The sequence below is a fragment of the Lontra canadensis genome, unplaced genomic scaffold (genome assembly GCF_010015895.1).
Source record: "Lontra canadensis isolate GAN:19392208 unplaced genomic scaffold, GSC_riverotter_1.0 scaffold24, whole genome shotgun sequence".
Lineage (NCBI taxonomy): Eukaryota > Metazoa > Chordata > Mammalia > Carnivora > Mustelidae > Lontra > Lontra canadensis.
Window position 1 is genome coordinate 11,802,169 of NW_022631018.1, and position 14,755 is coordinate 11,816,923.

At 40.4% G+C, this 14,755-nt stretch overlaps 1 protein-coding gene across 21 annotated transcripts in view; it reads right to left on the bottom strand.

Moving 5' to 3' along the window:
* CDC42BPA (CDC42 binding protein kinase alpha) overlaps positions 1–14,755 on the bottom strand; it is a 324,447-nt gene that overhangs the window by 220,724 nt on the left and 88,968 nt on the right. For all 21 annotated transcript variants that reach the window (XM_032862852.1, XM_032862845.1, XM_032862842.1 and 18 more), the window contains exon 3: positions 1,099–1,182. In XM_032862852.1, coding sequence (XP_032718743.1) covers positions 1,099–1,182 — 84 coding nt within the window. The remainder of the gene's footprint in view (positions 1–1,098; positions 1,183–14,755) is intronic.

A 14,755-nucleotide genomic window follows, 5' to 3' on the forward strand; every position in this document is an offset into this window, starting at 1 on the left:
TGTTGCTCCAGCTGCTGACAATGCTGTCAGCTCCCTCACAGTCTGCCTCAGTTGCGGAAGCTCTACGATCCCAAGGCCATGTCCTGCTGGAGGTGGCCCGGAGCCAAAGAAAGATTTCTAAGAGCTAATTTCTTCTTAGAGAGATCTTCCGAACCTCCAGAGCTACTGCTGAGCCTATGCAACAGTCTGATCCTCCTACAAGGTCAAATACTAAAATACTTCCACCCTGAGGCCCCTGAGTGCCCTACCCCATCTGGCCACTCACCATGATCTCCCATGGCAGGAGATCCCCAGAATCCCCCCAAATCTATGTGTAATGTCAGTTCCAACCAGACCATACCAGCTATCCAGCATCAACATAAAAACACTGGCAATTCTTTCAAGAGCAGATTTTACTACCATCCTTCAATAATATAAAAAACACAAATTTAACTGTGTAATTAGCAATCAAGAGACTTCTTGGGGAGCCTGGGTGGCTCAGTGGATTAAAACCTCTGCCTTCGGCTCGGGTCATGATCCCAGGGTCCTGGTATCGAGCCCTGAATCGGGCTCTCTGCTTGGCGGGGAGGCTGCTTCCCCCTCTCTCTCTGCCTGCCTCTCTGCCTACTTGTGATCTCTGTCTGTCAAATAAATAAATAAATCTTTAAAAGAGAGAGAGAGAGAGAGAGAGACTTCTTAAAGGGCACATTCAAAACTCCTGCTGACTTCCACTTTGAGCAGAACATAGATAAATATGGAATAATATAAACGAGTTACATCAAGTTGGAAATCCATTATTGCAAAATTTCTTCCTATAAAATAAACTGGCTTCCACACCTCCTTTTCACATAAACATACAAGCCCCATATCCAGTGTTCAGGCAATATGAGCTAAACATCAGGAAGTATATAACTTTTATTTTTTTTTATGAATTATAACTTTTATCATCACTATATCACAATTGTAAATTGTGGAACTTGTCTTATGTCTTAAAAATAATGCCACCAAAGGTACAATGTTACTAAATGATATTTAAGTATCTATTGGCTTTATAATTTTATAGGTCTCTAAAATTACTTCTGAAACATTATTTAAATATTCCAATAATTAGAATCTTACCTCAGCTCTTTTCAGCATTTCCCATTTGTTCAATATTTTCATGGCAAATACCTTATCTGCATTTTTTAGTTTCACTACAGCAACCTAGAAAAAGAAATACAACTTTTAATATATGACAATGTAACAAATAAAACTTTTTTCAGTCATCCATTTTTCTTTTTCCTCTCTGTAAGAAAATAAATACCAACATTATCAATGATTTCCATGCAGTTCATACTCTAAGATCCGAAATCAAATACTATTGTCAGTTTAAAAAGTTACATTAGTAAATATGTGCCAAATAAATACATGTATTTTTTAACCCTGTATCAAGTAATTGTATATTATACATTCCTTTTCAAGTTCTCTGCTCTGGAATTCAAACTCAACATCTACTATCACTAGGAAATTGACTAAAATGTACAACACTGAAATAAACTAGAGCTTAGTGAATACCACGTGCCAAATTCCAACACAATACTATAAGGGAAGGCAGCTGCCAAAACAAATAAGTTTCATGGGAATCAAATAATATAAAATAAACTGAAAATGGTATTATTTTTCATACCACATATTCTTACCCACTGTACGACAACCCCCATCTCTCTGTCTTTCTCCCTCTCTCTCTCACACACACACTCACCCACACACACAAACCACTCCTGAAGATCAGGTAAGGCTAACAGCTCAACAAATTGTAGACTTCACACATTCCTTTCCAACATTAAAAGAACAAATATTTTTTGTATTTTGAATTTTAGTTAGGGATCAAAAAACTGACAAATATAAATAAATAATCCTCAACAAACTGATTCCATTGCTGTTTCTACCACTTTGCTTCAGTGTGACTAGCTAATCTCAGAGGAACCTTCCAGCTCACAGCGGACGCTGCAGGGCTGCGAAGGCACAGCAGAGCAGGAGATTAAGCTTGTTTCCAGTTCCTGGGGGCTGGGAAGAGGAAGACAAGTACTACCGTAACATGAAGAAGGAGAGGACAAACTATACACAGCATGTCTTCAAATAGTTCAAAGGGCTATTACCAAGGACAGAGAATAGGTTTAACTCAAGTATCAAAAATTTTAAAATCTTAATGGCAGATGTACATATTAGGAACATTTAATGAATTTATATTTGGGTTAGACTGCAATAAAAGTAATATGATCATATAATTAAAATCACTGTATAATACTATATAAAATAGAATATTTCTTGATAATCCTCATAAATGGTTATAATGACATGTGATTAAAATTTTTTATCAGTTAAAATGGTGGGAAAGAGGAATAGCTCGATTTCAAGTGCAATCACTTTAGTCTTCACTCATTTCTGGTCCTATCTGCAGAAATGATGGATTGGTTAAACTCTTCTCCCAGTGGGTTCATGGGTTAAAGAAAGGGGGCTGTCTATGACACAGAAACAACCTGAATTCCATCAACAGATGAACAAATAAAATGTGCACACATATACAATGGGATGTTATTCAGCCATAAAAAAAGAAGGGAATCCTACTTTTATGACAACATGGATGAATCTGGAAAATTTAAAAATCTTAACAGCAAATGTACATTTAGTAAGTTTATATTTGGATCAGATTGCAATAAAGGTATTAAGATCACTGTGTAATACTATATAAACTAGAATATGCTAAGTGAAATAAGCCAGACATAGAAAAACTACTACTGTATGATTTCATTTACATGTGGAATCTAAAAGAGTCCAAGTCATAAAATCAGAGAATAGAATGAGGGTTGCCAGGGGATAGAGGAGATGGGGAGATGCTGGTCAAAGTGTACAAAGTTCCAATTGTAAGATGAATATGTTCTGGTGGTGTGATATACAGCACGGTGACTATAGTTAGCAATCTTGTACTGTATACTTGAAAGCTGCTTAAAGAAAAGATCTTATATGTTCTCACAAATTAAAAAAAAAAAAAAAAACAAAAACACCCAAGTGAGGTGATAGTAACTTACTATGGTAATCATCTTACAATATACACATGTATGAAATCATCACTTTGTACACCTTAAACCTCCACAATGTTATATGTCAATTATATCCCCAAAAAGATGGGGGAAGAATATGGGGCTGTCATCAAGAGCCAAATCTCTGAAAGGCTAGAAACACAAGTTTAGCTTCTCTGTAGACTCACACTGTACGTTGAGAGTACAGACAGACAACAGGAGCTCTGAGCTTAACACACTTATATTCAGGACATCTATCTATCTATCTATCTATCTATCTATCACTTAAGCTGTCCTTATTCTGATTTAGGGAAGAATGGCTGAAAGACTCTTAAGACTGAAGATTTCCCCTCCTCGGGTCCTTGTGAGAGGACTACTCCTCGCTGTGAGTCTCGCCAGCTCTCTGCGCTTGAGGATTAAGGATCTGATGATACCTGGTGGGAGTAATAATAGTAGTACCCAGCAGCACACACTGAGTGTGCTCCCTATGCCGGACACTCTTCTGAGACTTCTATGCAGGTCCACAATCCCTTACCTGCAAGGCTAAAGCCAGAAGGTTTTCACAGTTTATTTGGCGGCAGGTACTGACATAGGGCTAATTATAGTTTTGGGGAGTTTGGTTTTTAAATCTCATTTAGTGTAAAGACAAGCATGCCTCATTGTAGAAGCACCAATGCGTCTGCTTTATAGGTGCTGCTCCAAACCCCAACGGGAGTCCTTCATAAAACAGCATGTGCACTAAATCACCTTTCTAAAATCTAAACAATACTGGAACCAAAACCACCTCTGGTCTATAGCACGGTGCAGGGAATGAGCATGTCCTAAACACTCAGACGCTGAGCTAGCACGTACCGCCGCTTTTCAGGATAGCAGAAACAGCATGCTCTCTGCAGCCAGACCACCCAGGTTTTAATCCTGGCTCTGCCATTAGCAGTGTAGCTCTGGGCAAATAATGCAACCTTTCAAAATTTCAGTTTTCTCATCAATGTAACAGTGTTACTAATAGTAATCATCTTATATAACTATTCCAAAGATGAAAATGATTCATGCAAGTAGAAAGTGCTTACCACTTAGCAGTGTCCAATAACCCCAGTTACTATAATGTGGCAGGCATCACGCTAGGAAATAAGCACATTGTAGCCCAATCTCTTAACCTTCCATTTGCCCTACCCCCCAGCACACAGCAAACATTACATATTCCAATTTATTCAATTCCTTTAACTGTGAAATGGGAAACTCCGACCTCTTCAACTTCTAATAACTTGGTACCCCTGATACATAGAAATATAGTTAGGAATATCCTCAACTGAAAATATATACAAATAAAAATGAAGCCACAACATTTATTCAAGAGTGGTGGTTTCCAACAGGAACGTATTGGGAATAACTTAAATATTCTGAAAGATGAGATTTAGTAAATACGTCACAAAACAGAAAATTAATCATATTTTTTAAAATATTGTTAAAGAACACTATTTAATAAGCAAAAATGCAGAATGTATCACTGGTAAGAAGTTTATTAAAGTTTGCATACTGATTATTTTTTTCTGTATATACACAAAATACATACATATGCCAGATGAATATAGAGAAAAGTAGGCACCAAAATGTTGAAAGATCAGGACTTCCTCGGTGATATGATTTCTAGTCCCCTTCCTGCATTTTCTGTGTGGACCAGGCACAATTTGAAACATAGAATGGGATCATGTGACATACCACTCCTCACCATGGTCAGGAAGTGACCACTAATTACTCGGGTGCTTAGTGTGGCTGGTGGGGGCCATGCTGCACACATGTGGTCATCAGAGTTTCACAATGTTGCACCGTGAAAACCATTCTCCACACTACCTATGACAGGTTCATGAGCTGCCTTCAACCTTCTCTGGAATGTGGTGGGATGTAATGAAATTTTAAAATGTCAGTTCAGGAAATATTCTTGAATGCCTAAGATGATGACATAGTAAGACAAGACCATGAAGCTGATGAAATGCTAAAGTAAAATAAAACTCATCTTGCTTTTCTCCTCTAACACTACAGATCATTTTCATGTTTGTGGCAGTAGAAGGAAAAACTCAGAAAAAGAGGCTCCTTCCCAGGACTGTAACTTCAGGTTCTAGATTCTCAAGAACCACATTAACTGATATACAAGAGGGCATGTATGTTAAAATGCCCTTACTTAATTTGATCAAAAGAAATAGTACTCTTGGTATGGACTGGAAGACCACAAATTTAACACAAAATAGAGATGTAGTTTTTAAAAATGCCAAACATAGACATGTCTGTTTAAAGGCTTCATACTGAAAGCACTATAATGTTGGAAAAACTGCCAACATGACAGGAAGAAGTCAGTAAGTAACACACATCAACAAATGAGTTCTTACACACAGTTTAAGTGTCTGCACTTACAGCTACAACACATAACGGAGGATTTATCCCACTGTATTAAATAGAATTTCAATCTCCAATAACAGTTTCCACATGCAGTTCTCAAATCTAGTCTACACTCAGCACATCCAGAATTCACCGTACCTTCTCTGGCCCATTCCAACAAACCTGCCTTTGCATCCAGCCTGGACGGCCCTACCGGCCCCTCCACTTCTGCCCTTAACCCCCACGATCTATTCTCAACCCCCACGATCTATTCTCAACCTTGGCAGTCCTAGCAATCCTGTTTCGACATATCTCAGTTGGTGACGCTCCTCTGCTCCAAACCTCCCACCCTCTCCAAGTAAAAGTCAACCTGCTACAGCTTACAAGGCCAACATATTCTGGTCTTCTGACCTTCCAGATTTCGTATGCTCTCTCCTCCTAGCTCACTCTGCTCCAGACACACTGCTCATCTGCTTCAATCCCAACCCAGGGCCTTTGTACTTATTCCCAGGTCTCAAGTAGTCTCCCCCAGTAAAATCACATGATCTGCTCTCTCAAACTGAACTGAGAAGTGTTCCTTCCTGAACAGTCACTGCTCTGTCACACGTTCTGTACCATCTCCCGCTTCCTTTTCCCCTTTGCTCTTATTATTTAACAAACAATTAAGGCATCAATATTATCAGCTTCGAGTACACTACTAAACTGATACTGAAACTCGAGTTAAACAAGGTATTATGGGGCACCTGGTTGGCTCAGTCGGTTAAGCGTCCAACTCTTGGTTTCAGCTCAAGTCATGATCCCAGGGTTGTGGGACTGAGCCCCAAGTCAGGCTCCACGTTCGGCGGGGAGTCTGCTTGAGACTCTCTCTCCTGCTGCCCCTCCCCAGGTTCATGCTCTGGCTCTCTAAAATAAATAAATAAATATTTTTTAAAAACACAAGCCATTATGGTTAAGACACAGATCTGTGGTTTTTTTTTTTTAAGATTTTATTTATTTGACACAGAGAGAGAGAGAGAGAGTTAGAGAGGGAACACAAGCAGGGGGAGTGGGAGAGGAAGAAGCAGGCTTCCAGATAAGCAGAGAGCCCAATGCGGGGCTCGATCCCAGGACTCTGGAATCAGGACCTGAGTCAAAGGCAGCCGCCCAACAACTAAGCTACCCAGGTGCCCCAACAATTGTGTGTTTTAAGATTAAGTGTGTCTGGGATTATTCTATCCCATGCTGCTCTCTTAATGACATGTGTGCTTTTAAAGTCTCACTTCACAACTTCGTCTTTATCTCCTTTTTTTTAGAATCTCCAATGTATAATGTCTATCATCATTTATTATTACTACTAATGATAAAATCACAAGAACAAGCCTCATGTACAGAACACATACTCTGTGCCTGGCACTGGGCTGAGCTCCCACACCACCCTCCAGGCAGTCCCACATCACTCACTCCCCAGTGAGAGAGCTAGTGCCCTTTACTACTGGAAGTACTAAACCCTTCTACAGGCCCTCAAGAGATCTCCCATTCATCACCCCATCATCTTGACACCTTTTGACATGTTAACGGTCATCCCTGTTAATATGCATGGAAATCGGTGTGTTTGTTTTTTATAATGCTCTGTCAGTGATCAGTTTGTGTTCAAATATTTACTGGGGGAAAAATAATCTCTTTAACAAGCAAACTAAAAACACTACAAAGATTTCACTGAACAGCTGGAGGTATCCTTTCCTTGGAGACACAATTTACACATACAGTAGCAACCATCAGAACATTTAAAAACTGGGCCAGGACGGGCATCGACCCCTCAGAACAGACACGGGCTGCACGAACATGGCGTGCCCCGCACGGCATGCCCCGGTGGACTGAGGACCAGCCCTGTGTGCGTGGGGCAGTCAAAGGTCAATCATGCAGGAGAACCTCATGCCGCCTTTACTCTCCCTCGAATCCCCAGAGAACCAGGGTACAAGAATGTTTACAGAAGAATGAACAGCTCAAAATAATTCTCCCTCAGACCCTAGGACTAGGCTATGCAGACACCGAAGGGCCTCGTTGTAGTAAGTAGAGGAAGCAGGCTAATTAAAAGCTTTTTGACACCTGAAGCAGGGGTAGCAGGCCAAAGCAGCAAGCTCTCCCACCAAGCTCTGAAGCCCAGAAGCCTTGAAGCTGCCGGAGCAAGGCTGGAGCAGGCGGAAGCGGTGAGCCACCAGGAAGCTGTGGACACGCAACACCCAGGGCGTAAGTTAAAGGTTTTCCTGAAAGCAAAAAGGAAAACCCAGCGTTAAGTTAAGCAGTAACTGACAAGTGAGTCGTAGAGAGAAGGCTCTTAACTGGTAGGGCTCCTGATTTTTTATTAGGTCTGGGCTCATTTATTGTTTCCTTGATGTATGCATTTCTTGAAGGAGTTCCGTAACTTATGCTTTTATTTTCATAGTTTTTTTTTCTTTTAAGAAAAAGCATATTTGATAGAAATGCCACTCCTATCAGATATCCAGGCCAGAGGTGAGCCAGAGGCATCTATAAACCTACTTATAAATTCCTGAGAGAAGACAAAATACCTTGGAGGAAATAGCTACCTCTTAAGGGTTGTCTCTGCATTTTAGAATCTATCAGTTGAGAAATACAGGGTGGGAAAGGCCGCCAGAGCACTTTTATCAGGAATGAATAACTATGCGGTAAGAGCTCAGAATCCAGCAATACTACTTTTCTATTCAAAATTCAGTCTTAAAATAAATTACATGCAATCTGTTGCTTTTATTTACACATTTTACGGATACTCATATACTGCAAGAATAAAAAAAGAAAGGAAAGAAAGATGCGGGGGGAAGGAACCGTCTCACACAAAATCTCAAATACCCTCAGTCGTGAGCTCAGGACTCTGACTTGACTCTGGAGGTCTAACGGCAGCAGCCCAAGCCAGGCGGGACTTGCTCCCGGTCCCCACGGCCACACTGCCACGTGTCCCGCATACGCCCCAGCCCTTCAACCCACCCAAGCAGCAGACCTATAGGGCAAACATCCCTGGACTTGGCTATGGGCCTCACTTAACCCACTGTATAAGTATCAATAATACTCTAGTGCCCTGTCCTTTCTTCCAGTCTTTTTTATGGAAAAAAATTATTTAAATGTTTTTATTATTGCTTTATTTCCTTCCATAGCTCAACCTCCACTGAGCCCTAAAATCTACCTTCAGTCCCACCACTAATTCTCTGTCCCTTTCCAATCTTCTAAAATGGCCTGTGCCACCTGTCCTATCTACTCGTCACCCCACAATTAAAGACCTGGGGACCTACTTCCTAGAAAGTAGATCCTTCGCATTCCCTCATACCATCTTTAAATGTCTCTGTATTTCTACGTATCCTTACTTCTTTTCATTTTTAACCCAAGGAAGAAATGTCCCCACGACTCTCAAGGCTAATGATACCACCTGAGATCTTGATCCCAGACCCTCTCCTTCCTTCTTACCCTTTTTCCATTAAAGATTTCTTTCTAGACTTGAAGCACCCCTTTCTTCTGCTTCCTGAATAACAACTGGTAAACTTTTCCAAGACCTCCTCCCACCCAAAAGCCAAAAAATTAAACAAAAAAACTGACCAACTACTACCCTCCCCTCAAGGAGCTGATACTACATCCCTTTTCCATAATGCATCATTTCTCCATGAAGCACATTTTTAAAGAGGAGTATGCGCTTGCTTTTCCCACTTGCTCATCATTTATTTGCTTCCCAGCCTCTTCCAATCACTTACTTCCATCAATTTCTATTTCGCTCCACTCGACCAAAATTATTCTCTCAAAGATCCATAATGACTTAATTTCCAAATAAAATCTCTCGTTCTCATTTCTCATCTGCTTCAAACCTTCTTCATCACCGAACACTGCTGACAATCAGTATACTCTCCTACTTTTCTTTGACTTGATAACTGTTCCCCAACGACCCCTACTCTGGCTTTTTAGATGCCCTCCCCCTTCCTGACTTGTGTATTTATCCCAAGTGCCCAGCTCATGAGTCTATATGCTCATGACTCCTAAATCCTGATCTCCTAATATCGATAATCGATAAGAAATAATCCTTATTTCTAACTGCCTACTATTCATCTCTAAATGTTCAGCAAATATTTCAAATTCAGCAAGTCAAAACCTATCTATATAGCAAACTCATGTACTAAGCTGCAAACCTCAATCGTCCATGAGCTCCACCCATAACTCATCTCTGACAACCAAGTGACTTCTTTCCAATCTGTCCCTCCCACCTACCACCAGCCTGGTTCAACCCCTCGTTATTTCAACTAGAAAATGATACCAAAAACCTTTTTGACCACCTGATAATATGCCAGACATTATGCTAACTGCTGAGAATACAAAAATAAAAGAGCTCTTGCCCTCAAAAATCTCACACTCTAATGTGGGAAACATACCTGAAGAATTACAGGACAACCTGGAAGAGGTAAAAATAAGATCCTTTTAAAAGCACAGAAGACAGATTCCTGACCCAAAAGGTGAGAGTGGGGGAGGGAGGTACTATGTGAATATATCTGTTAAAGTGTTTTGGAAGAGGTGACTGACACCTGAGGTCTTACACAATGCACCCCAGAGAAGGAGGTCCTGGGGGGTTTAACTGGAGGAGGAGATTCTGGGAAGGGGATACAGATGAGCAAGAAGCAGAAGCCAGAAATACCTGTGTGGGGGAGAGGGGTGGGGATGTTTAGGGACAAGGAAAGATTTCTCCCCTAGCAGGGAATAGAAGGAAATGCGGCTGAAGTATCCCAATAAGGAAGAGCTTGGCATGATGTGTTCATCACTAGAAACTTAAACCATGAATAATAGGAAGCCATTCCTCAGAGCTGGCTTTACTTAGATCGCTTTAGCAGCTCTATGCAGAGTGGGTTCAAGGATGGAAAGAAACGAGAAGCTGAGATTAAAGACACCAATGACCCAACTGGGGAAGAGAGGAAGAAATTCAAAAAAATTCAAGAAATACTTGGGATATGAAAGTTGGTGGTGAATTAGATGTGGGGATGGAGAGAGAAATCCAGGCTCTCCATGCCTCTGGTCTCTTCTCTCTCCACTCCTTCCCCAACACTATCACTGGTACTACTCTCCTGATTGTTCCAACTCTCATGCCTCTACCTACAGCCCTCTGGTCTTCTCCCATTCCTACAGAATAACGTTCCTTAGAATTGCATGGCCCATTACTCACATTCCAGTGATCTTCCAACCACCACCACCAGAAACTCTATATTCCACTCATAAGATCCCTAACTGCTCCCTGAATTGAAGGAAATTCACTTCAATTAAAATTTTTTGAAAACCTCTTTTGATTCTAATAGAATATAATTATAGAAAACTTATAAAATCAAAGTATTAAAAAATAGCCACAGATAACATTATTTCATAGAGAAAAGAAAACTACTCTGAAATCCTATATCTTTGCCCATACCCTTACAACCAGCAAGATCCTCTTCTAATTCTGCAACAAATTATTTATTAAAATCATTTGAGGGGCACGGCACCTGGGTGGCTCAGTGGGTTAAAATCTCTGCCTTTGGCTCAGGTCATGATCCCAGGGTCCTGGGATCGAGCCCCACATCAGGCTCTCTACTCAGCAGGGAGCCTGCTTCCCTTCCTCTCTGTCTGCCTCTCTGCCTACTTGTGATCTCTGTCAAACAAATAAATAAAATCTTTTTTAAAAAATTATTTGAAATGCACTGAAAGCATCATGTGCAGACACACTATGAAGAGTATCCTTTATAATACAGAAAAAATATAACCACCTAAATATTCATTCATTCATTTTACAAATACGTATTGAATGCCTAGCATGTCCTAGACCCTGTAGTAGGTGCCTCAGTACTGCAGAGAAATGAATATCCTTATATTCACAAAGCACACATTCTAGCTTAACGTTACCGTTGAGTCAATTACAGAACAGTCACATTATGGACTTCTATGGAGCCATGAGAAACCAGGTTTGCCAAGAAATATTTCAACACATGGGGAGAAGACTTAAAACTATTTGGTAAAAAAAGCCAGTTAGATATTAGTGTTGACAAAACTATTCCAATTTTACTATCCATGAATAGAAATAACATTAGAAAGAAAAGTCCGAAAATGTTAGAAGTAGATCTCAAGGTCATGTACCATTTTTCCTCTTGCTAATTAGACAGTGACTCTAACCAAAGGCATGGAACATATTTGGATTACAGTACATGATTAGAAAGTATTACTTTCATTAGTCACAACAGAGAAGCATGAAAGGAAAAAAGAGCCTCATTTTTTCTGCTTTTAATCTAATAGGGAAAATTATTATGTTTAAAAGCATTGTGCTAAGTACTTAGTATAATGAATAAAGAAATTCAATCCCTGCCTTCACTTGCAGCCCACTGGAGAAGACAAACATTAAGCACAGAAATAAGCAACTGAGAAGTTAGAAGTGTATATGTTAGGAAGCAGTTGTACAGGGGTTCTCCCCTTTCCCATCAGAAAGATAGAAGTATCTTACATCTTTATTCTCATTTTTTTAAAGATTTATTTATTTGACAGACAGATCATAAGTAGGCAGAGAGGCAGGCAGAGAGAGGGAAGCAGGCTCCCTGCTGAGCAGAGAGCCTGACGTGGGGCTTGATCCCAGGACCCTGAGATCACGACCCGAGCCGAAGGCAGAGGCTTTAACCCACTGAGCCACCCAGGCGCCCCTTTATTCCCATTTTTATAAACACATTCCACTGACTGATTTCATTCTCCCATTCAGTTTCCTTATAGATTGCATTCTGCCATCAATTATTTCACTGACTTCTATATACGGAATGATTTAAGATTTTATTTATTCATTTACTTACTTACTCGGAAGAGAAGGGGCAGAGGGAGAGGGAGAATCTCACACTCAGCATGGACCCCAATGCCCAGCTCGATCTCATGACCCTGAGATCATGACCTGAGCCAAAATCAAGAGTCAGATGCTTAACCGACTGAGCCACCCAGGAGCCCCTGGAATGATTTTAAAGAAGCAATAGGTGATAAGGAAATACATTTTGTTCATCAGGGAGGACCTCTGCTTTCTTTGAAAACACGTACCCATTAATATTGGCCTTAGATATAATGCAGCAGTCATTTCAAAGTATCTGGAGGAACTGCATCAAAAGAGCTGAGAGTGTGGACAAATTCACTCTGCTCTTGAGTCCCCTAGGGCTCAGAAGTTAGGAGTAAATGGAAATGGAAATACTCTACCCCAAAAGTAAAAAGGCTCTACCATCTCTCTTGGAGTCAAGAGGTAAGTACTGAAAAGCACAGAGGAGTAATTCCCCTCCACTTCTGTCCAAATGATGAACGAAGGTGGATTAAGACACTTGTCCACTAGTAATCAGTGGGGAGGCCCGTACGCTGGAAACCAGTACAGCTACCTGGATACACATACTTTGAGTCTATTTCTGGTGGTATGGAAGATTACGTATGTCGAATAAGCTTCCTAAGCAACATAAATGTGAGAAACTATGAGAACAACCTTTTAAACACATTTCAGAGATGGGATGAAGGAAACTGGCACAGTCTCAAAACTAAGCGCATATAAGAATCCTAGAGGACAAGCAAGCCCGGCCGGCTTTCACCCTGGACTCTGGAGACCGATCTTGCACTTTGGTGACTGGAGAGCAGGAAGGGATGGGAAATAAAGACTAGGCAGCATAAAAGGTGAAAAACAGAACAGGAAGCCAAACCTAATAAGCAGATTTATAATGGTCACAGAATATAAGGTCCTTATACAAGAAAATTAATTGTGCTTCTATGCACTGGTAAATGCTAAATGTGCCACATGTACTGGACATAAAGGACGGTTCATCGGTTGTTGAGTATAGTGTTCTACATCAACTGAGTTTGTAGCTGTTCACATCTTTTTTCCTTACTGTTGTCTACTTGTATGAGATATTAATCAGTGTGCTAAAATCTCCTACTATGAGGCTCCCATGTGTACCCTTTTACTTCTGTCCATTGTTGCTCTGTATCCATAAAAGCAATTAATTAGGCCATACTAAGCTATGATGGGTGGGATATAATAAAATTTAAAAATTGGGCTCTGTCCTGCTTAAACTTTTGGGTATACTAAAATTTTGATTTAACCTATCTTCTCACTATCCGCTGTATTTCCCATCATTTATTTTCCATCTCTATAACCCATTATACATGCTAGTATTTTCCTTTCACTGGCTATCCTAAAGATTACAATTTACAGTATAAAATTAGTATTCTTACTACCTCCTAGACAATCATTAGATCTTAGAATACATTTAATCCACTTCCCCACCTCCTACTCACTGTGCCATTGTGGTCATGTAACCTAAATGTACATACGTGGAGTACTATGACTATTTTATGCCGTCATCAAAAGCCACATTTACCCTTTGTGAAGCTCTCTGTCCCTTCCTACATCCCCGTGCTTTATCAAGGATCATTCTCCTTCCGCCAGTATTTCCCTTAGTGTAAGTCTACTGATGACAGATTTTCTCAGTTTTCTCTTTGCCTAAAGGTTCTTTATTTTGTCCTCACTTAAAAAAAATTAAGACATAATTCATATACTATAAAATTCACGCTTTTAAAGCGTACAATTCACTGGTTTTCAGTATATCCACAAGGTTGTATAATCATCACTGTCTAATGACAGACTATTTTCATCACTCCCCACAAAACACCCCATACCCAGAAGCAAGCATGCCCCACGCCCCCTTCCCATCAGCCCCTGAAAACCACTAATCTACTTTCAGTCTCTATGGATTTGCCTATTCTGGATATTTCATATAAATAGAACAGATAATAAGTGGCTGTTTATGTCTGTTTAATTTTACTTAGCATGATTTCAGGGTTCACCCACACCACAGCAGATACAAGTATCTCCTTCCTTGTGGCTGAACAAGATACCAGTGGATGGATAGACCACCTGTGTTCACAGTCTTCAGTTTACAAACACGTGGACTGTTCCCATTTTTATTTTATTTTATTTTATTTTTGGCTCTTATGACAAAGGTTCCTATGCATATTCACATACAGGTTTTGTGTGTATGCTTTGTTTTCCTTTCTCTTGGGTATAAATCTAGGAATAGGATTGCTGGATTGAAAATTGGATTGCTGGACTGAAATTTTTCTTAAGAATTTTTTATTTATTTGTTCGAGAGAGACAGAGATAGTGACAGAAAGCACAAGCAGGGAGGAGAGGGAGAAGCAGGCTCCCCGACTGAGCAGGAAGCCCAATGCGGGACTCAACCCCAAGACCCCAGGACGACGACCTGAGCCGACGGCAGACACTTAACCGACTGAGCCACCCAGGTACCCTGGACTGTATGTTTTCTAAAGCAGCTGCACACTTCACATTCCCG